Genomic DNA, 22,272 nt, shown 5'->3' with positions numbered 1-22,272 from the left:
AATAATAACTCATAATACTGCCCCCTTTTTTTTTAAAGGGGCAGTATTATGAGTTATTATTTTATAGCACAGTCAAGTAACTATATTACCTTAAGTTGTTATAAAATGCTGCACATATCAAATATGATTTAAAAGAACATTTACTTTACAATTTAACGCCTTGAAATTGGGCCTCTGTCTCTTTAAGAAGCTCCTGCTCTTTCTGAAAATCTGCCTTCAGGAAGTAATCACAACATTGCTCCTCTATTAACCCTTTATAATGCTTTTACAAGTGTTGAGCTGAGAAGTAGCCTCTATAATGAGCTCAGTAAGTGTTTGTTAATTTCTGCTGGCTAGTCTGAAGGAGCTAAGTAAGGGAGTCACAGGAGAGAGCTGCTCTGTGAGGCAGAAGCTCGGAACCTGCAGGAGGGGCTTCGTCTGCAAGGCAGGGCTAAGTCCACCCAGGTGTTTTGAACAGCTGAACGGTTGCCCCGGGAAATTAAAGGATTTCTCAAACATGCATGAAAGAATCAAGTCAACACTCCAGGTATGTTTTTGATGAGGGAATAAGATTTTACACAATACTGCCCCTTTAAAACACGAAGTGTAAAAATCACTAAAGATCCCACCAAGTAATTGATTACTTAAGAATATGTCGAAATGAAAAAGCTACGTTTGTAAGGACTGCTGGTCAGATGGTAATGACCAGATCCTCCTTATGATGTCCTCATGTATAAAAATAATTCAATTAAGGTATACTTTCTTTTCATATATACTGTCAAGGTTTCCATTAAACTGATCTTGAAACTGTGCATCAACTTGATTCTATAAAAATTACATCAGCAACAACATGGTTACTAAAACAACTGAGTTCAAATTATAAAGAATAATGCATAAATACATACTTTTAGTGTTTAAAATGCATCCAAAAAATGAACGAAAACTCAGTATACCATCATTATAATTGATGATATAATCTGTTGACACTGAGCCACATTTCTGAGAAGTAATTAATGTTGGTTCTTACAGCATCTGTGTCATTTGGAAAGTGGACTTTATAGAAGATCTGAGTGCTGTTCTGCTGGATGGCCTCCACCTCTGCTTGATGGGGAGGAAGTGTCCTGGGCGCTTTACTGAAGGGGCAAAAACACTTAGATTAATTAATCTGATGAAACAGAATGTCTTAGCAGATGAATGGAAGCAAAGTAGGAAAAATATAAATCAGTTTTTGGCTAAATCGTCCTAAAAAATATTGTCAAAACACCAATGGAAACAAGTAAAATAATCAGCAGTAACAGGAAGGATTTGACTCTTCTGCTGGCTAGTCTGAAGGAACATTTAAATATTTTTATTTATACTTCCTTTACATTGTTTTATTATCCTTTAGAAATACTGTCTATCAGAAACAACATTTCTTGTTTGAAAGAAAATAATTTGAAAAAACAAAACAAAAAACTGACAGGCATTTGACTACTTTTAAGTTTAGGAAAAAAGCAGAGGAAAACATTTACAAAAAACATACTCCACAGCCCCAGACCCACATATTATCTAGCTAGCTAAATAGCTAAGTAGCTGCATAGCTGTGCACCTACCTAGCTATGCAAAAACATAGCTACCTACCTATAGCTACTTAGCTAGCTATGTAGCTATATAACTAGCAAAACAGATAGCTCAATAATCTAGTCCTTAGTCATCTTAAACCTTTCTGTCATGAAAATATTTTGTATTAGCTGGCAGGTTGTGTCTAGATTTAAAAATGATTTGTGCAGTTTTGTAAGAGGAAGTCCACCAACTTCAGAGAAAATTATTTAGATAATAGCATGTTAGCGTGTTCCAAAGTCCAACCATATTAGAGTCAGTCTGTGTCTGGACAGTCTGCAGACCAGATGAACATCCCAAACTGTTTTTTTTCTCTTTTTTGTTTAAGAGGGCCATGTTTGGTAGACCCCATTGTTTTCTCTGTTGGGAGACACTAAGTTGTCAAAATGCTGATTTTCCCAATGGGAATTAATTTGTCACACAAAAAAACTGTTACTTTTTACTTTTTTTTTAACAGATTTGATCTCTGGTGGTTTTTGATGCATTTAAATTGTAAAGGGTTTTTTTTTTCTTTTTTAAAAAAAAAAGTAAAGTGGGAGGATATAAATGCCTATTTATCCTTCATCACACATTATCCTGAGGCTGACCTGGAAAAATCCTGAAACCTCTGTAAGCAGCCAGCAGCCAGAGGGTCCCTGGGCCGTGACTCCAGGAAGCGCTGCGCGTGTTTCCTTAATCTGGGACCGGGCGGGAACAAGCCTGTACACATCCACATCAGCTGCCACCCACGATCCACACTCATCCTTACGGGTCACACGGAGAAAGCAAACCACAAATACAAAAGATTAAATGTGTTAACTTTTTAGTTTATGAAGCTTTTTTTTTATGTTTTTATTTTTTTTTTATCAGATTTGTATCAACTGAGGAACACCTGCTGTTATTGGTGGTCATCTGTCTCATTATCTGGCAGTAGATTTCATCTTGCAGCTCCTCATGCTTAGTGGCTGAACCGAAGATCTGGTCAGTCAGCTCCGTGGGACTTCGAGAATGTTTGATGGGGTAGTCGCCCATGTACTTCAAGATGGGTGAGAGAGCGGGTCAAGGACTCACACTGTCCGTGTTTAAAATAAGTCTAAGGTGTTGTTCTGTGGAAAACTATTCATAAAAACAAAATACGCTCATGAAGCGCTGACCCTTAACACCTGGAAACTTTTCAGTTTTTGCTCATATAATGCCGACATCATCTAATCCGTCTTTTTTTTTTTTTTCCTGCAAAAACTGACCGGCAGTTTCTTTTATTTAAGCACTAATAATAATAAATAAGCATATTATTTTTCAGAGGATATCAATGAAGGCGTTGCAGGCCATGTTGCTGAGTTCTGGATTGTTAAGCAAAGTCTTCAAGAGTGGCTGTTTGATGGGCTCCTTGGAGAAAATCCACAGCCTCTCCTTGTTGGCGCCCTTGGAACCACGGCCGCCGCCCTTACCGACTGATCTGAGAGAGGAAGGCGAAACGGTGTCAGCAGGTCAGCAGAGTCATGCAGAGTTTCTCTGAAACACGTGGATGCTACTTATTTTTGTGTCAAAATGAGTGCCGTCAATTGATGTTTTTTTTTAATCAGAACAATCTCACTCTGACACTAAAATGAATCACTATGCCTCACTTTGTAAGCGTGAAATATAAATATAAATATGCATGCAACTGTGATTCTTGCAGGAACGGTGCCCAGGGTAAGCCCCTCCTTCTGCAACACTCCAACCAATTAAAATGCAAGAAATTATCTGATTTTTAATGTAGTCCCTTAGTACTCAGCAGCAACCAAGGGAAACTTACTCCACTTCGCATGTATACATGCTTCCCTGAGCAAGTAGCAAACTTGCTCAGGGAACAACTGACTGACAAGATGGATTTTATTTTCTAGTTCTCGGGTGTTCCGCCCCTTTCTGATGCGCCCTGGGCGACCGCCCAAATAGCCTTTATCAAAAACCGCCACTCTATGTATGTTTTCAAAAAAAATGTTTTATTGTCTCAAACCAAACCTGGAAAACTCTCAGCTTTCCAGGTTTTTATATTCAGGAAGGTTTAATAGAAGTTCTAAACGTTAACTTAGAAATGTTCCTCTTTAGGTCAAGACAGGCAGTTTGGTTAATCTACAATATGTTACATTAACGCATTAAAATGTTCAGATTAAAAAAGTATGCATCAACATGAACAGATCCAGCCAATTTTCCAGCCTTTTTTATCAGTTTATGGATATTTTAAATTTAAATCCAAAGAGTTTACATTAAATTTACCACGGGGGGAAATGATGCACACACGCACACGCACGCACGCACACACACACACACACACACACACACAAAAACAACAAAAAAATCTGCCTTGTTACCTGAAATTCTCAAGAGCAAACTCCTTCAAAGAGACGGGAGCCACCGTCTCTTCGACCAGAGGGACAATGGTCGGGACGGAGGCTTTCCGCTGCTTCGGGCTGAGCATGGTCTGTGGAGGGGGAGAGGAAGCAGATCGGGTTCACCACACAGGCAGAGTCATGTGAAGCAGAGTGCCGAACACTCCCAGTGAGGTTATGATAATAGTTAGAATTTCATCACGGGTTTTCTAGTCGGCATCCGATCTAAAGAGTTGGATGAAGTTCTGTTTTCCATCCATGGAGGCTTAGTTTGCCGTGTGGGATCTTGTTGTCAATATATTGTCAGAAAGACAATCTTGTAAAGAAATAACCAAATTGGTGAAGGTCACTTTACCAGCATGTCCTCAGGGGGTTCGGTCAAAGTCGGCAGAAACTCCATCTTGTCCTTGTAAACCACCCCGCTACTTTTGGTCCTCTGGTTGACGGCTCGGAGCAAGTTGCTGTCCGGCGGATAGCCGTCTTTTTCCACCAGCAGCAGGTCGCCCCGCTTACAGACCAGGTAGACGGGATCATCTGCAGGTGGATGCGAGAACGTTAGAGTTCGGAGATCGAATCGGTCGGCCTGGAAACGACCTGGGGGAATTAAAGACGCCTCACCTTGTTTGGGGACGTCCTGCTGGACCACAGCGTACACGGAGCGCTGCTTCAGCCCGTTCACGTTGTACTGCATCATCTTGGTCATGTCCGCCACGTCCTGGCACCTCAGGGTGTACTGTCCTCTGAGCGTGTCCACGCTCACCGACTGGTCGCTGTCGCTACACGCGTCAGAAACGGCAAAGGTTTTAAATCTGCGATGGTTTTTAAAAAGCACACAAAGAAAAACGCTCCACAGAGACAGAGCTTTACCTCGCCATCTGGACTTTCTTCACTTCTACGTACGGAATCTCCAGCAGGAGCTTCTCCCTTCTCTCCATGAAGACGATGCTTTTCCAGTTTACGGCCACAAAAAATCTGCTTTTGGGCAACGGGGGTCCTGCGGATGAACGGCAGGATGCGAACTGTTACTGTCGGCAATTCTAAATGGCTGTGGAGGTGTAGTGAAGAGGCCAGAGGTTGTTTTGCAGGAGCTGCAGAGATCCACTCTGCAAAAACAGAATCTTACCAAATTTATTTTGTCTGTTTTCTAGTGCACTTAGAAATAGGACAAAAATAACTTACAAGTTACTTCATCAAAAATACAGGAATTTATTTAAAGTAAATAATTCCTGAATATTGATGAAAAAGTACTAGCTGTAAATGAAATAACCAGCCAGTGAAACAAGACATTTTAACTTATAGTATGAGGAAAAATGTTTTGTTCCACTGGCAGATTATTTCACCAACAACTAGAACCTTTTAATCAATATTAAGAAATGACTGACTTAAAACAAGCCCATATTTCCTGCTGGAAAGCTACTTGTAAGTTAATTTTGTCAAGTGGTTCAAGTAGTAGTAGGAGCTAGACCAAAAGTACTTGATGAGATTTAGTGTTTGCATATCGAAGCATTTTCATGTGTTTATAATGGCCCAGTTAAAGTGCAAGCTAATTTTGTAATAATAAAAATGTCTGGATTTGCAAAGAGAGAATCTAAAGAAACTTGCTCCTGTTTTTATTCACATATATTTGAAAGTTTATAATGAGTCTTATAGGCAGGAGATGCACAGTTAATTACTGATTGCTCCTTTCAATTTATTAGAATTTTTCATTTTGCATAAACTGCTTTTATGATTTTTTTTTACACAGTATAAGATGATCTAATTTTTGTGGAAATGACAATCCTCCAACTTTCCCATTACATAATAGTTGGAACATGGCAAAATGAGGAGGGTTATAAATACCTCTGGAAGGCGCTACATGACAGGAAATATGTTCTGCACGGTTTTGTAATTTTGCTCCTACGATGCTTTGAGCTGCGTCTTTAACAGGGCGAGTTCCGTCCACCGACCTGACGTCATTGTGACTTCGTAAAGCTTGGAAAAGTCGAGCGGCCAGTTCTGCCGGGCGATGTCCACCACGTCTCCTTTCACCTTTTCCGCCCGCAGTCTCCCGTTGTTGTAGCTCTCCTACAAGAACCGAAGTCTGAGCTCAGCTCATGATTACGTGGATTTCACTGCAACACTCAGACAGCTGCTCTGTGCCTTCACCTTTGAGAGTTCTGCCGTGATGAGATCGATCCACATCGTCATGGACCTGCTCTCGATCCGCGTGGTTGTGATGCACTCCTGGACCACACTCCGCACCCTCTCTCTGGTGGGCTCCAGGGAGCCGAACTGGACAAAGTAGTGCATCGCAGCCAGCTGGACGTATTCGTCCTCCTGAGGAATGCAGAATGTTTTTTATTGCATCACATAATCTATTCATTTACTTTTTTTTTAAGTCTGTGTTGGACTGAGAAAGATATCAATAAATGTGACATTTGTTTCTTTAAAGCGGCAAAAACAAAATGAGTATTTCCTTTTCAGCACGAGTCCCATGTCTAACTTTTCTCATTTTATCAACCACAAATGTCAATGTGTTCTGTAGAAAGAGGAAGGATACATAGTTGTCAAAGTTTTTGCAAAGCTTTCAGCCTGATTTACCCCCCTAAGTAAAATCCAGAGCCACTGTTTGCTTTTACAAGTCACTTCATTCATTGATAGAGTTCAACTGTATGAAATTCAACCTCAGTATAAAACCATTAAGGCCTGAGAACATTAGTGAACCAACAGCAGTCGTGTCTGCCAAGGAACACAGGAGACAGGTCAGGGATAATAGCAGTAGTTTAAAGCAAAGTTAGGTCATGAAACAAAAACCCAGGCTGTGAATATTTATCGATACAGTTCATCAGAAAATGGATTATGGCAAAACTGTAAACCTAGAAGCCCATCATAACCAATTATTGCCGTACCAAGTCACCCATTTTCATGACTTGGATGAAATTAACGTCACATCATCTGTTTTTGACTTCGGTCATCCTGTCCACACAACTTCAAATCAGAAATTGAGGAATTTATTTTTGCTGTTTCTGAGTCTCAACGGTCGTTTTACTGATTAGCTTTAGCTTCGGCAATTTTTTTTATGTGCTAAGCATTAGCTTGTGCTGTTTCATGTGTTTAAGGTGAGCAGAGCTAAGATTCTTGTAACGTGAATTAGTGGTTGGTGAACTTTCTGTTTCTACTACTTCTCACAATTTTAGTGCAAACATCTACTGACCATTAAAACCATTTTGGAAAAAAAAAAAAAAGGAAAAAGGAAACAGAAGATCAGGAAAACATGTATGATTTCTATAGTTCAAAATATGTAAGTTATGATTTGACACCAAACACGCTAATCTAAAAAATCTTGAATTTTCCAGTGGCTAACGTCAATCCCCTGGGAACCTCTGCTCTAAGTTAGGTTCTCGTATCTGCATCTGACAGATATTGCTGAAATATTCAATTATCTGCTGCTCAACAACATTTCATTAATTCAATTTGTCAACTTAACCAAATCTCTACAACCAGTCTGAAGCTGCAGGAATACGTTTCCCCTTCAGGAACAGTGAAAACAGAAGCTTGTCTTCAGCCTCTCACCTTCTCACTGACGTATTCTCCAGACTTGATGCCCTTGATGACCTGCTTGTAGATCAGATCCGTGCTGACTGCGTCCTGGTCGCAGTCGTGCCACGGAGAGAACAGCTCCTTGCGGATGGAGAGGCTCCAGGGCGTGTCCTTCTCCTCTCTGCCCTGCCTCCTCATTTCCTGCTCGCACTGAGACACGGCATCCAACACGTGGTTCTTCCCGCAGGATCCCAGAGACCACATCTGGAGACAAAACACCAGCATCGATATAACAGCGTGATAGGGCAGGTAGGAACACTGAAGCCGCAAGACCTAAGAAGCTCCCAGGAACCTTTTCGTAGAAGCTGATGTAGACGGAGAACCCATAGGTGTCCTTGAGTCCGATCTTGTTAGCCACAGCCTGGCAAACTTCTGAGGAGGTGGAGGCTGAATCCAGCTGCACTTTGATCGTTTCACCATTCATTAGTGTCACCGACGAATCAATGGGCTCTTTGTTGGTGGCGGCCTGAGGTCATAGATGATGATGTGTGAAAATGACCGAAAGAGTCACTCTACAACCAAATTCATCAGGATGCAGGACTTTACCTTCAGCTCTAACCAACAGGGCAGCTCTTTTCTCTCTCCGTTGGCTACTATGCGATGCAGCCTCTCAATGCAGTACTCTCTGTAACCGTATGGACCTCTTTGGAGGAAGCTCTCCAAACACTGCGGGACAGAGGAGAGCAGAAAACATGGAAAACGATGAGAAACATTGGCTCTAGAATGGAAAACCTGTGGTGGTGGCGTTTGTAAAGTTACACGGTAAAAAAAAGCAACAGCAATAATTTGGTTCATTTCACCTCAAACTTATTCATTCATTCATAAATGTCACAGATTCAAGCTAAATATTTAGTAAGCAAGCTGCATATTTAGCTTAAAGCTAAATATTTAGCTTGCAAACCAAACAGTTACTTTGCGACTAAATATTTAGCTATGCTAAATATTTAACCGAGCTTAACTAGCTGTTTAGCTCCAAACTAAATATTTTGATGGCAAGCTAAATATGCTATCTGAAAACTAAATAATTACTTCAAACTAAGTATGTAGTAAAACTAATTATTTAGTTTGAAGCTTAATATTTAGCTTTCTAATGCTAAATAAAAAAATATTTAGTTTGCAGATTAACTAAATATTTAGGTTACTTAGATTGCTAACTAGATATTCAGTATGGAACTAAATAGTTAATTTGTCAACTAAATATTTAGCTTTCTAGTCAATTTAGTGTGAAACTGTGATATTTATGAATGAATGAATGAATGAATGAATGAATGAATGAATGAATAACATTGTGAAACTATGACTTTGAAAATGAACTCCCATTTTTCTTTCTTTCAACAGGCTAAAAAAACAAATTTCTGCTGCTAATTCTTGACTGCCACTCCAGAGATGTAACTGAATTATTTATATTAAGAACATATGTTGCTCTAGCTGGATGTTATTAAGTCATCAAATCTTAAAGGGGAAAATAAAGTCACATCTTGCCATTCATAGCTTTGGTACTATTAAAACAACAAACCTAAAGGAATTTACAAAAAAAAAAAGTAATGCGTAACTGTGAATAACTAAGAAAAGGACACGTTTTTTCAACTTTTGCTGCAGGGGCAGCTGCATATCCTTTGGGTTGTGAACTCTACAAGCATTGCGCATCTAGAGCAGAATTTGACGTAGAACTGGTCACTTAGACTGAATCTGACTGAGTAATGTGTGAGGAAGGATGGATGTAAAAGCTCCGGAGACTAAGAGAACCGATCCTGAGCGTTGTTTTCTTTCCAAAATAGCTCTGATTTACTCAATTTAGACATCCTTAAACAGAAGGACTCAGGTCTTGACTAGATCATGCCACACACATGTGATTTTTTTCTCAGTCATCACATAGTTGCTCAAGCTACATGTTTTGGGTCCTTGTCCTGCTGGAAGGTGAACAGTTTCTTCCAGGACACCGTCACAACATCAACTGGAGCTAAATTACACTTTAAAGTAGCTAGTAGCTACTTTTTTAAACCCAGTGAACATAGTACCACATCTGAATGTCTGAGCAGTGACTGCTGACCTCCATGAAGAGGCTCGTTGGAGGGAAGATCCCCAGACAGAGGGAGAGGAGAGCCCAGCCTTGCATGCAGCTCTTCCTGTTCCTGTTGTTCACCAGCTGTTTGCAGATCTGACAGTAGATCTCATCCCTAAAAGTTCAAAGGAAGGTCAGAAATATATATATATATATTTTTTTTTTTTTTAAACTACCGCTACTCTCCACCAAAACATAATGTTTCACCAGCTGCGTTCACATTTTACCTTATGCCTTGCCGTGACATGCCATATCCAACGATAATGTGCAGCTTTTCCAGCTGCGTGAGCTGCCGATACAGCGTCGTGCTCTCTCCCACCAGAATGTCCTCGTCCTCGGTCAGGTTCTCTGGCTGAGAAATATGAGGAAACAAAACAGAGAAGTTATAAACGCAAATAATACCGAGAAAAAGAACCAACTGGAAGAGAGACAAACATGGTTCAAACCTCCTCCAGGATGGCTGAGGCTTTTCTGTTCCCAGCGCCAAACTTTTTCTTGTTCTTCCTCAGGATTTTCTGTTCAGAAATGTGTGGATAAAGATGAAATAACGACCACTGATAAAAGAAAATGTTTTTATTTATTTTTCTTATTTCTTGTTTCTCAGGAGCTTACCTGATCCAGCCCCACCAGGTTGCTCAGCCTCCGGCCTTGCCTGCCTGGCAGCAGGCGGGACAGGGTGCTCTGGGACATGGTGCTGGAATGCTGAGATAGGGTGTCTGGAGATTTCTGCTCCGGTATGTCGCCCATGAACCGCATGATGATCCAGGACACGGTCAGAGACGCCTGGCGGAGGGAGAACACTGAGTGTGAGGGAGATGTCCAGTAGACTCGGTTGGATTGGGGAGCAAAGTTGCAACGTTTGCTACGGTTTCACACTACATTGTCAAACAGATTAAACCCTTTGGAAACCCTGTTACCCTCCTCGCCTGTGGGGGCGCTGCACCAAGAACCACTGAATGAAACGAGGAAAACCTTAGAAGAAAGCATGAACACAGCTTCCTTCTTTGCAAAATGTACAAAAAAGTGGAGTATTTTAGCGGCTGTAGGATTTCTCGCTTGTGGTTGATAGAAGACTATTAGCTGTTTCCCAGCTAGACTCTCATGCTTGTTTTGGTTCTATTTACCCACAATGCCCAGCACTATTGTCTGCTTCCTGCTTTTGGAGCAGTGTCCAGTCTGCTTGACGTTCACATATGCATTCAAACCGCGCCGGAGTTCACCTCAACCAAACCTAGACCTGGGTTTGTAGGTGGACAAGAGTTCGATACGTTCTAGACAAACGAACTAGAGTTCAGTTAACATGGTTGGTGCGAAAACACCCCGAGATATTAATACTGCCGCCTCGTCTCACCAGGGCGTCTGCTTCGTCCTCGTGGTGCAGCAGCGGCTGCTTCAGCCTCTGTGCGGTGTACTTATGGTCCTCGTCTTTCTGGAAGTGGCGCTTGCTGAAGTTGTAAAAGGAGAATATATCGGTCTCGTCGTCAAAGCCGTCATCAATCTCTTCCTCTTCCTCCTCGTCCAGCGACGGCGTGGAGCTCGCCGAGTTAGAGGCCGGCGTGACGACGACCGTCATCTCCTTCGAGCTGTGAAGGCTTTCCTTGTCCTCGTCCTACTCAGAGGAAACAGACGGTCAAAGGAAATGTTATGGACAACTAATAAAGCAGTGGTGGATCCCCGTAACACAACAGAGTAGTCGCCTGACCTCATTGTCTGATCTTTTGTCTTCTGCGTCTTCATCAAAGAGTCGGAGGTTTTTATTTGAGCCGTCCTCCGATTCAGAGTCACTGGAGCTTTCCGATTCATTAGATTTCTCCGCTTCACTAGATTTCTCCGCTTCACTAGATTTCTTCGATTCGTGAGATCGGCCAGATTTTTGTGATTCTATGTCGGCCTGCTCTTCAGCGACTTGCATCAGCCGCTGATGGAGTTCCTCACCGAGATCCTCTTCCTCCTGCCTCTCCATTTCTAAGAGCAAAGCCTGATGGGCGATTTCTTCTCTCTTCTGCCGGTAGTCTTTCCTCGCCCGGTAGCCTCGCACCTACGGTCAGTTCATCACAAGAAATTGCAGTTAAAATATTTGAAGGGTGAAATCCACCATAGAATATTTAAATATGAATAAGATAAAGAGGAACACACTATGTTTTCAAAGGACCACCAGAAAGAAAACGACAGGATTATTCATATGATAGGAGGAAGCCAAGTTGAGCCTGCCGAGGGCTTTGATGTGTCGTTCACGAGCGATTCGATTCTTTTTAACGGCTCTTTGCTGGTCTCAATTAGTGAGAAATGTTATTTGTTTTTTACTACTCTGCGTGCTTGTGTTAGGCCTATCGCGATAAACAATAAAGCAATAAATCGCATAATAAATTAAAATGATAGACCTCATTTTAATTTGTCGGCTTTATCGTTTCTTCCTGCCTTTTTGTTTTTCTATTGATGACACTGGATGAAAAAAGGCTCAACTCCACTGACCCTCCTTTCCTCATTTCCTTAGCGTAAGGGAGGAGTGAACTGTTGCATCAGGTAGTCAGATAAATCAATCTTCTCTATCTAAGTGAGTCTTCAAAAAATATTATTGTTTATCGCAATAATTTTTGAGACAATTAATTGCTCAGCTAAATTTGTTATCGTGGCAGGCCTGCTTGTAAAGCTTTGCTTGCACTTCAACAACTATTTATTTATTTATTTATTCAAAATATTTCATTGGTAAATAAATACAATTGATAGAAATGGATGGATAACTTTTGTATTTAGTGGTGCAGAAGAAGATCTTTTTGTTTCTGCCAAAGCAACTCAAGTTTAACAGGATGAACAACAATAAGGGAGTTAAGACACTAATATTTTCATTTCAGATTGTGCTGTTGTGCGCCAACTTCAAGTTAGGTTTGTTAAACGGGTGAAGTGGTCCTCACCCTGGAAAAAGTTTGAGAAACACTGACTTAAAGGTTTGCGAAGTTGCATCTAAATGAACTGCAGAACTTCTGGACGCAATGTGCTTTGGACAGATAAGAGCAGATCCAGAGGGCCAAGTCTGAAGAAAGCCAAACGCAACATGTCGGCACAAGCAAACACTGGCAAACCGTCGAGCACAGTGGTGGGAAAGGCCCTCGGCTCTTTGCAGCAAATCGATTGGCTTTAGCATGTCGACGCATTTCAGAAACAGTCGAGAAGTTGTTTAGTTCCAACAGCACAGCGATCCCAAACACAGCGGCAAATCTATGAGAGGAAAACTTGAATGAAGGTTTACTAACGTCACTAGTCGGTATCCAGACTTCAGCCTGGCCTGAGCTTTAAATAAATGTCTCCAAGACTCAATGGACTGAAGCGTTGAGTGGGGAGGGTGGGACGAAATCCCTCCACAGTTGTGTGAGGCTGATAAAGTCATGTCTGGCTTTATAAATAGTGACAGTGTGTCGTCTGCTTCGTGTTTTTGGACACCTGAGGGTAGAGTTCAATGGTTTTTAGAACCTTTTTAATCTTATTTATCCACTTTTGTCCTGATCTGTAAAGCTCCATATTTGGTAGAGGGTGCACTTAGGCTTGTCGCGATTAGCAATGAATAAATTAATTCATTGTATTGAATTGAAACAAGCTCAATAAATTCCATTTGCATGATGATCAGCTAGGCCCCTTTTTTGAAGGGCAACTTTGTTTACAGAAACTTTATAATTAATTTTATTTGTTGTTCCTGTAGTTTTGTTTTGTTATTATTGTTATGATTTTGGATATTTAAAACGTCTTCCAGTTCCCAGTGCCAATAAGATTGTTCATTAAATTTCAAGTTGACTGATTTTTGAGAACGGGTTCTTGCGTTGTTATTATTATGTCTTTAGCATTAGATTACTTGAAAATTGTTGCTTATCGCGAAAACTTCTCGGACAATTTATCGTCCAGGAAAATTTGTCATAGTTACAGGCCTGGGTGAGCTTTTGTTTTCTCGTGGTCACTCGGTATTCGGAGCACATGCCTGGCTCTGGATGACGACGGCAGCCGCTCGCCGTCTCTGGAACTGAGACTTCAGCTTCCGACCGCGGACCTTTGACACCAGGCGCCCGAAACCCTGCTGGATCTGAAAAAAACAAAACAGAACAAAAAAAAGTTAGCAAAAATAGGTCGATCTCAGCTTCAATGAGTAAGGTCCACACTCCAAAGGTCAACTGGAAGCTAGAAACCATCACACCTTCTTCTGCACCACCCTCTCTCTGTAAGCTCTCCATTGCTTCTGCAGCACCACGGCCGCACCCCGTTTCCTCAGGAAGAGCTTTCTGAAAAAGCAGATTCGATTCGTTGAATAAACATTTCTCATGATCAGCATCTCTTCACGTGTTCTTATGTAACATCTCGCTTATCCAGGCAACATAGCTGGCAGTAAATCACTATCTGTAGATGTGCTGCAGTGATATTCCTATCAGTTATTGCGAGTGGAGAGAGGAAAGGGGAGGGAGGGAGATAAATTTAATTGGGCTGTTCACATTTCGGTTTAAGATTTCAGCTCTTCTTGCTGCACCTGTCTTTGATTCCCAGCATAACCCTCTGGATCACCACGGCCACCCTGCTCAGTTCTGCTTCCCGGAGATTTTCCAGAACAGCGTCGTGGGCATCCTGGGAAAAAAACAGCAAAAAACTAATGATTTAATTCAGATGATTCTGATTTTTTTTCTCAAAGAGTTTTGGATTCAGATAACAAAGTTTCAAAACTGACATAATCAGACAGAGCAAAGGGTGTCAAAATCATTTTCATTTTAGGGAAAATCAAAGTGAACCCATTCACAAACTGTCAAACTTTTACTTTCTTTTAATTGAAGTCTTTTTAAAATGAACTATTATTGATCGTCTTTTCACATTGATCAGTCCCTCTGGGATTTCACTTTTTTTTTAATGATGATTTTTATTTTTATTTTTTGCAATATTTTTTTTTGAATTTTCCAATATCTGCGCTTACATGATTGTAAATGTGACTTTTTCCTACTTTCCACTTGATTACAGATGGTGACTTGAGGCAGCAGTGTCGTAAAAGTAAGAAATACCGCCCCCTGAAGGTGGGAGTTAGCAATCGCTTAAAGGGGCAGTATTATATAAAATCGACTTTTTTGAGTTTTACATCAAAAAAGATTATGTTATTCCGTCATCAAAAACAGGCCTGGCTTTATTTGCTTTTATTCTTTCATGCATGTTTGAGAAATACTTTAATCTCTATGGCGATAGAGCTCCTCCTCAGAGCTGCAGTTTCTGAGTTTCCGCCTTACAGAGCAGCTCCTCCTCTCATAGCAAATAGCAAACACCTGGTAAAACTCCACATCTGCTCTTTATACGAGCTACTTCCCAGTGCTACACTGGTAAAAACATTAAATGGTTAATAGAGGAGCCATGTTGTGATGACTTCCTGAAGGCAACGTTTCTGAAAGAGCAGAAGCTTCTTAAAGAGACAGAGACTAAATTTGAAGGTGTTGAATTACAAAGTCAAATTTCCTTTAGGTCATATTTCATCAATATAGAATTTTTATAACAACTGAAGATAACATCATTACTTCAGTTGTGTGGCTGATTTTGCAGAACAATCAGTCGTTTTGATTGTTCTGCAAAATGGCTGGAAAATTGTTTCTGACCATTTTTGTGAAAGACTTTCAATAAATCACAGTTACATGCGAAAAAATGCGGGGATCTGTGTTGACACTGAAACACTGGAGGAACTGAATGATGTAATTTGGCAATAAACAGATAGAAAAAACTGCAGTGATTTGACTGATTCATAAACTGTACACCAGATTTTAATCTTATTCTTTTCGTACCTTTAGAAAGATTTTCTTCTTTCCAATTTTCCACTCGTCCCTTCCTTTGATTACAGCCTTGCAGATGGCTTCACAACAGACTGAGGCGTCGGTCTGTGGGGAGAGTCAAGCGATTTTATGTTACATATTCACATCCACAGTTCCTAACGCCCATATAAAACCGTTTTGGGAGAAAAATTGTTCAAAGTCCAGGAATAAAAAAGGTGACTCAACGGTTTTGGGATCGCAGACGGTGGTCTTCAGCAGGACTCGGTAGCGGCTCAGGAAGTCCTCAAATTTGTGACGCACGGGATACCCAAGCTTCCTGATGCGGATGGTGTCCATCATGCCGGAGTACCTCAGCTGGCGCATGCACAGCTCCCGGTCAAATTTCTGCAAGGGAAACGGAGTGAGTGAAGATTCATGTATATTTTCTTTCTTTGAAGCACCAAGAAATTGGTGCCTTGTCTGAAATCAGACAGATTTGAGGAAACGTGACGTGGCACCGTGTCGCTTCACCAACACTCTTCAGAGTGAAAGCTGTGACTGAGCAAAGACTCGATGGAAGCTGTAGTTTCAGAATGAGAGAGGTAATGAAAATGAAATCCAAAGTGTCAAAGAGATGCGACAGATCAGAACTTTCAGCAGAAAACGCATGGCAGGCAATAAAGTTTTCATTTCTTCCTCTTTTGATTGAAGGATTATAGTTGTAACAATCGCACAACCTCGCTGATAAATGATCAGGGCGGCACCAGTGGGATTTGTACCCAAAGATTTAGAACCATGACACTAGGATATACTTAAACAGTCTGTTTTATCCCATGCACACAGAGCTCCGTTTATCCACACTGAAGACCATCCGTGTGTTTGCCGTGCGTTATCTGTGCTGTGGCGGCGGACGGTCGCTCACCTTGGACTGCTTGTCGTTGTTGGGTTTGAAGCAGCGGATGAAGAAGGGCTGGCAGACGGACAGGGCCTTCATCAGGGAGTCCAGAGACACTCGGAACTGACCGCTCAGCGTCGGCATTTGCTTGCGTTTGTCGTTCTGCAGCTGCGGAGACAACAAAAGGAAAGCTTAGGACGCCAGTATCCGTGGAAACAAAGTAACTTGGGGAAGATAAATGAGAAGTCGAGGAACATTAGGGGTTGACGAATCTGGCAGATTTTGATCTGATTTCCGATATTTACAAATAGGACCTTAAGCAGAGATTTAAATCTCTTAATATATGCAGGTTGTATGTGATAATATTACTTACTGTTAAATTAATTTAATTCTATTAATGCAATTTCCTGGTTTATTTTGGGAGTTTTTTGTATTTAATTGTGTAAAATAAATAGAAAACAACAGTTGTGGTGTTACTGATATCTGTTGATATCAGGTATGAAGCTGAAAGGAAGACATGGCTTCCTACCCGTGGTGAGTTCTGCGGCGACAAGATGAACTTTGCGTTTTTAGCTGCCTTCAGTCCGTTGGTTGGCATGTCCTTCTCAAAGATCTCCCGGAGGAGCTTATTGGTGGAGACGCCGATCGTTTTAATGATGTCATAACTGACTCCGTCTCTGTTCTTTTCCAGAAATCCTACAGAGGGAGGAAAACATTAATAAAAATATCATCTTCTTATTCCGAGAAGTCCAGCATCACGATTTATTAATTTATTTATTTTTGCTTAGCGGTTTGCGTTACCGTTGGTGTTGTAGTAAACGGGGCCGGCGAAGTGGCGAATTCCAAAGTCTGTTTCGTGTTCGCGCTTGGAACCGATGTAGTCCTTGTCTCCTTGGTGTTCTTTGTTCAACTTGGTCAGCAGGGTGGAGTCTGTCCCCTGCGGCATAAGCAGAGTGAAAACTGAGAAGTGGTTTTCTTAATCATTTAAGAAGTGTAGACCCAAGGCCCGCTCGGCGTACCTGCGGAAAGTGGCTCTCTTCGTCGATCAGAGCGAGCACGTTGCACCGCTTCCCGGCCAGAAGTTCCAGGACTTTCTGGTTGTCGGTGAACTGGATGTTGTTCCACAGCACGCCCTCTTTCTGGTACTCTTTCTGCTCCAGCTTGAAGATGTGGGCCACGAAGAACTGCTGCAGCTTCTCGTTAGCGAAGTTGATGCAAAGCTGCTCGAAACTGGTAAAAGAAAAAAAAACAAAAAAAAAAACACTTATAAGATATACTGTAACCGTAGCGAAGTTTGTAAAATTCAATAGCAAGCGGAAAAATCTTTCGACCTGTTTGTTTGGAAGTTCTCAAAGCCGAAGATGTCGAGCAGGCCGATGGACAGGAGCGAAGAAATGGGTTTGTCGGACAGTTTCTCATAGATGACACTGTTGATTTTTCCAACGATCCATATGAAGAGTTTGTTGTAGATTGCCTGTGAGAAAAAAAATCACAGAATAAATAAAAGACGTTTTTAGGGACGCACCGATCCACTTTATTCACTTCCAGCTTAGTGATAAAATCACACTTCTTTATGTAAACGGTTTTCCGAAGAATCTGATGTGTCATTCAAGGCAATATTAATGTTTATGGGGCTGTGACTGCTGCGTCATGCAGCCACAGCCATACAGTCACCTTAAAAAAATGCAAAGAAGTTATAAAGATATAATTTTTTTTACATTTCACTGAGTAGCTCTTTCCGTCAAGGCAGTTGGTGCTCTAAGACAGATTTAACTGGCTCCCTTTGCTTATACGATGGACCATAACACAGTTGTGCCATTGTTGTCCTGATTTAGGGCTCAATAAGGAAACAGACGGCTGTGATTTATAGTCCGTGGCTAAACTTTGGTACCTTCACGAAGGCGTCCCTGCAGTCGGTGGCCTGCTCGGCGCTGAGGGCCTTAGTGACTCGCTCTCTGTTGGTCATAAAGGAGCGATGCGTCAGACTGTCGGCCAGGACGGACCTTTGCACCTGTCGGGCGAGCGCATGTTAAAATCCAACCAGGAGCGGCGGCGTATTTACAGCTAAGAGGACGTGTGGACGCCGGTGGCCCGGCCGCCTACCTGCAGCAGCGACGAGGCGATGGTGAAGTTCTCCGACTCGCCCACGTCACTGATTTCCAGGTTCTGGATGACGGAGCCTGGTCGCATGCAACAAAAAACAAAACAAAAAAACACACAAATGACTACAATGGCATGAACTTGAACCACCACGAATTTTAAAAGTGTGTATTGTTATTTTACTAAATGATAAATAGTCATGAAGTGAATTTAATTCTATAAAACATTTCAGCTTGGTTCCGTTTTAAAGCTTACAGCTCATTCCAGATACGGTGTGAGGGTGTAACTTTACTGTGTCACAATCTGTAGGGGCCAGTAAAATTATGTTTTTATTGCTCCTAATGGAGGATTTTCTGTTTTCAAGCTCGTCTCCTTATCTGTGTCTAAAGAAACCAAGAGGTAAACCTGCGCGGTGCTGCACCGCAGACTCCACTCACCTCGTTTTAAGAGCTGCAAGAATGTAATTGTTTATTTTATTGTTATTATAACGATGGTGCAACTAGAAACTTCAGTGTATGGTTAGGAGATTTAACCTTTGACCCCTATCAGCCTAGGAAAGTGAGGAGAGTGTTTGTCCAACCCCTTTACAGTGAAACTCTTAAATCAGTGGAGATCACAGTTTTTGCCTTTTGTGCCAAAATTGTTAAGTTGAGAGAACTGGAGGGCCGCATTTATTTATCTGTTTATCCATCCATCCATTTTCTTTACACCCTTGTCCCTTATTGGGGTTGGGAGGGGCACCGGTCCCTATCTCCAGCTAACGTTCCAGGCGAGAGGCGGGGTCACCCTGGACAGGTCGCCAGTCTGTCGCAGTATCTGTTTATTTTTATCAAAACTGAAAAGATTTATTTCTTAAGATAGTTATTGTTTTTACCTCTTTAATAAGGTAAAAATAATTATAAAATAATATTGAAGACAATAATATTGAAGAGGTAAACAGTACCGCCGGACAAGACACATTTAAAAATAAAAATAGAATGGTATAGTCAAAGTCCAGACCTAAATCTAACTGAGAATCTTCAAAAATGCTTTTCACAAATGCTCCCCTTCCAATTTGAATACGATTTTAGAGTTTTTATGTCGGTAGAAACTTTCCAGTAGAGAAGTAAAGCTAAATACAAACCCAAGCCACATTTTCCTTTTTTTTAATTGAAATAAATCAAATAACCATTTCCCTTCCACAACTTTATGTTAGACTATCTGATAAAAAAATAAAAAAAAAAACAACAGAACGCATAAAATTTCGTTGCAACCGTGAAAAAGTTCAAGAGCTGCACCACAAATCTGGAAGAAACTTCCAGAAAACTGCAAAGATTCTGAAACACTTAAAGTTTCTTTAAATCCAGGCTAAAAACCCATTTTAGAGCCACCTTTGATTAATAATAACTGGAACATTGATCGGTATGTGTGATGTATCTTTGCTTGATGATTCAGATGTAATGTTTAGTGCCTGTTTCTGGTTTCTGCACGATGTTTCTATGGTGTAAAGCACTTTGAGCTGTTTTGTTGCTGAAACCTGCTTTACAAATATAATAAGATGTGAGTAACATTAAAAAGCACTTCAAGTTTCCAGTCATTTGTATTCGTGATATTCTTAGTGTTAATTAATTCCATTTCTGCTTCCTTAAAAACAGAGTTCCAGCTTCAGCCGTGATGTTGTGAATTTTGCGGTAAAGTAGGACTGCGTGAAGCCACCACTAGCGGCGCTCACCCTTGAAGCTGACGTTTCCGAGGTGTAACATGGCCGCCAGCAGCTTGAGGATTTCCTGGAACTGGTCTTCTGAGAAGTTCAGCATCTTCATGGCCGAGCGGATGAGGCTGAGGTCTTTAGCATCGTCTCTGCCTTCGCACACCATGCAGTTGCCCTAAAGGACACAAGAGACTTCGGTTGCGGGCAACTGGTGGATGTCAATGTCGTGAGGGGTGCGTCCGTTTCCCAGAATGTAGTGTGACTATTATTCAGAGTACCTTGGTAATGTAGTTATATTCCTTGGAACGATCAAGCCTCAAAGACTTCCTCTCTTCAGTGCTGATTCCTGCCAACAGGCAGTAAAATATATGGTAGTTTCGCTCCTCTGAGGCCTGAGATGGTGAGAAAAATAAAAGTTTATGGCGACAGAAGAGCAAACCAAATATGCTCGAGCTTTTCTGTTAGAGTGGATTATGATTAATATCATGTTTTTCCTCCTCATAACAGTTATTGAATAATCTCACCAAGCACATTGAAACACCAACAACACACTCCAGAGATATCCTCCGGGGGGTTTTATGAGTTTACAGCACCGACCTGCCCACCACAGAGATAACAGACAGGCAGGATCTGTTTGGACGGAGCTACCTCACCTGATGGCACACTCGGGACTTTTCCAGGAGGTATTGCTCCACACGAGCGCCTTCGATCACCCCATCTTTGTTGAAGAAGATCTCCAAGTACTTGCCGAAGCGGCTGGAGTTGTCGTTGCGGATTGTCTTGGCGTTCCCAAAAGCTGAAAGGAACAGGAAACCATGGTGTTTTTAAAAAAACAAAATAAAAATCCACGACTGCTTTTTTTTGTTCACACGAGCCTAAGGGCAGCTAAGAACGGATTCACACCAGCTTTGTTTAGTCCGCTTTAATAGAACTCTAGTTCGTTTGAATAGAAAGTCCGGTTCGTTTGGTGGAGGTGTGAACGCACAATCCAATTCTGACGGGAACCTAAAACAAGCAAACTCCGGTCCACATCAGTTTGATTGAAGTGAACTCAGGCGTGATTCAAATGCATGTGTGAACGCCGAGCGAACCAGAGACTGCTCTAAAAGCAGGCAGCAGCCAACAACGCAGGGCATTCTGGGTAAATAACACCAAAAACAAACGCTTGTGTCCAGCGATAGCTTGTGGTCTTTTAGCAACCATCCTACAACTGCTCAAATCTGATGCCACTCCATTTTTGTTAACGTTTTCTGAAGCAGGAAGTTGGCACTCAGTGTCTTCTTCTGAGGTTTTTGTGTCGTTTCCTTCAGCGGTTCTTGGTGCAGCGCATCCACAGGTGAGGAGGGAAACAGGTTCTTCAACTAGTTTGTATCGTTTGACACAGTGCAGTGTGAAAGTGAACCGCACCATCTGAAAACGTAACAAACGTTCCAACACTGCTTCCCAATCGAACCAGATCTACCGGACTGTCAGCTGTGAAAACACTCTAAAGGTGCTGCTGCCATACCTTCCAGAATCGGGTTGGACTGCAGGATCTGATTTTCGATCGATTGCTGGGAGAGTTGCCCGCTGACTGCCGCCAAGTACTGCAGGATCAGTTTTGTGCTCTCCGTCTTCCCTGCTCCGGATTCCCCGCTGAAAGAAAAGCAGAGAACATGGATGAACAGGAATAAAAAAGCAAGCGCGGCGTAACCCAAGGCAATGCGCATCAGTCTCTGACCTGATGATGCAGCACTGGTTTCTGAGGTTGCGCCTCATGTTGAAGTAGCAGGACTCAGCGATGGCAAAGATGTGCGGGGGGAGTTCTCCGAGCTTCCGGCTGTGATATAAATTCACCTGCAGAACGGCAGGAGGTTCACACCGGGAACGTGATTGGTGGAGACGGCTGCAGGTTGTGTGATGGATGGAGATAAGAGGCACAAACCTACCTGTTCAGGTGAATATATTGGAAAGTTCTGGTAGGGATTCACTGCCACCAAAACGGAACCGATGAAGGTCTGGAGAACAAAAACAAAAAGATCTGTGGTCAGCAGAAGAAAATATGATTTGGTATGAAGAGAAGGATCAAAAGCTCCTTANACATATCAAATATGATTTAAAAGAACATTTACTTTACAATTTAACGCCTTGAAATTGGGCCTCTGTCTCTTTAAGAAGCTCCTGCTCTTTCTGAAAATCTGCCTTCAGGAAGTAATCACAACATTGCTCCTCTATTAACCCTTTATAATGCTTTTACAAGTGTTGAGCGGAGAAGTAGCCTCTAT

General features: G+C 41.7%; 1 protein-coding gene across 1 annotated transcript in view; it reads right to left on the bottom strand.

Moving 5' to 3' along the window:
• The window catches only part of LOC103129214 (unconventional myosin-VIIa-like), a 30,485-nt gene that overhangs the window by 7,716 nt on the left and 497 nt on the right, over positions 1–22,272 (bottom strand). The window contains exons 2-38 of the mRNA XM_007540218.2: positions 21,937–22,028; positions 21,729–21,844; positions 21,516–21,643; positions 20,662–20,804; positions 20,287–20,400; positions 20,030–20,183; positions 18,322–18,398; positions 18,110–18,229; positions 17,550–17,692; positions 17,238–17,448; positions 17,020–17,155; positions 16,748–16,914; positions 16,246–16,386; positions 15,570–15,728; positions 15,357–15,449; positions 14,075–14,169; positions 13,748–13,832; positions 13,535–13,636; positions 11,270–11,605; positions 10,919–11,176; positions 10,180–10,350; positions 10,014–10,082; positions 9,795–9,919; positions 9,556–9,682; positions 8,052–8,171; positions 7,798–7,971; positions 7,479–7,709; positions 6,072–6,242; positions 5,873–5,990; positions 4,794–4,920; positions 4,545–4,702; positions 4,282–4,460; positions 3,909–4,018; positions 2,865–3,013; positions 2,450–2,603; positions 2,166–2,321; positions 1,007–1,112 (exon numbers count right to left, since the gene is read on the bottom strand). Coding sequence (XP_007540280.1) covers positions 1,007–1,112; positions 2,166–2,321; positions 2,450–2,603; positions 2,865–3,013; positions 3,909–4,018; positions 4,282–4,460; positions 4,545–4,702; positions 4,794–4,920; positions 5,873–5,990; positions 6,072–6,242; positions 7,479–7,709; positions 7,798–7,971; positions 8,052–8,171; positions 9,556–9,682; positions 9,795–9,919; positions 10,014–10,082; positions 10,180–10,350; positions 10,919–11,176; positions 11,270–11,605; positions 13,535–13,636; positions 13,748–13,832; positions 14,075–14,169; positions 15,357–15,449; positions 15,570–15,728; positions 16,246–16,386; positions 16,748–16,914; positions 17,020–17,155; positions 17,238–17,448; positions 17,550–17,692; positions 18,110–18,229; positions 18,322–18,398; positions 20,030–20,183; positions 20,287–20,400; positions 20,662–20,804; positions 21,516–21,643; positions 21,729–21,844; positions 21,937–22,028 — 5,315 coding nt within the window. The remainder of the gene's footprint in view (positions 1–1,006; positions 1,113–2,165; positions 2,322–2,449; positions 2,604–2,864; positions 3,014–3,908; positions 4,019–4,281; positions 4,461–4,544; positions 4,703–4,793; positions 4,921–5,872; positions 5,991–6,071; positions 6,243–7,478; positions 7,710–7,797; positions 7,972–8,051; positions 8,172–9,555; positions 9,683–9,794; positions 9,920–10,013; positions 10,083–10,179; positions 10,351–10,918; positions 11,177–11,269; positions 11,606–13,534; positions 13,637–13,747; positions 13,833–14,074; positions 14,170–15,356; positions 15,450–15,569; positions 15,729–16,245; positions 16,387–16,747; positions 16,915–17,019; positions 17,156–17,237; positions 17,449–17,549; positions 17,693–18,109; positions 18,230–18,321; positions 18,399–20,029; positions 20,184–20,286; positions 20,401–20,661; positions 20,805–21,515; positions 21,644–21,728; positions 21,845–21,936; positions 22,029–22,272) is intronic.

Source organism: Poecilia formosa, unplaced genomic scaffold (assembly GCF_000485575.1).
Source record: "Poecilia formosa unplaced genomic scaffold, Poecilia_formosa-5.1.2 Scaffold524, whole genome shotgun sequence".
Taxonomy (NCBI): Eukaryota; Metazoa; Chordata; class Actinopteri; order Cyprinodontiformes; family Poeciliidae; genus Poecilia; species Poecilia formosa.
Note: the sequence above shows the minus strand (reverse complement) of the source record. Positions and strands in the feature narration are given on the sequence as shown.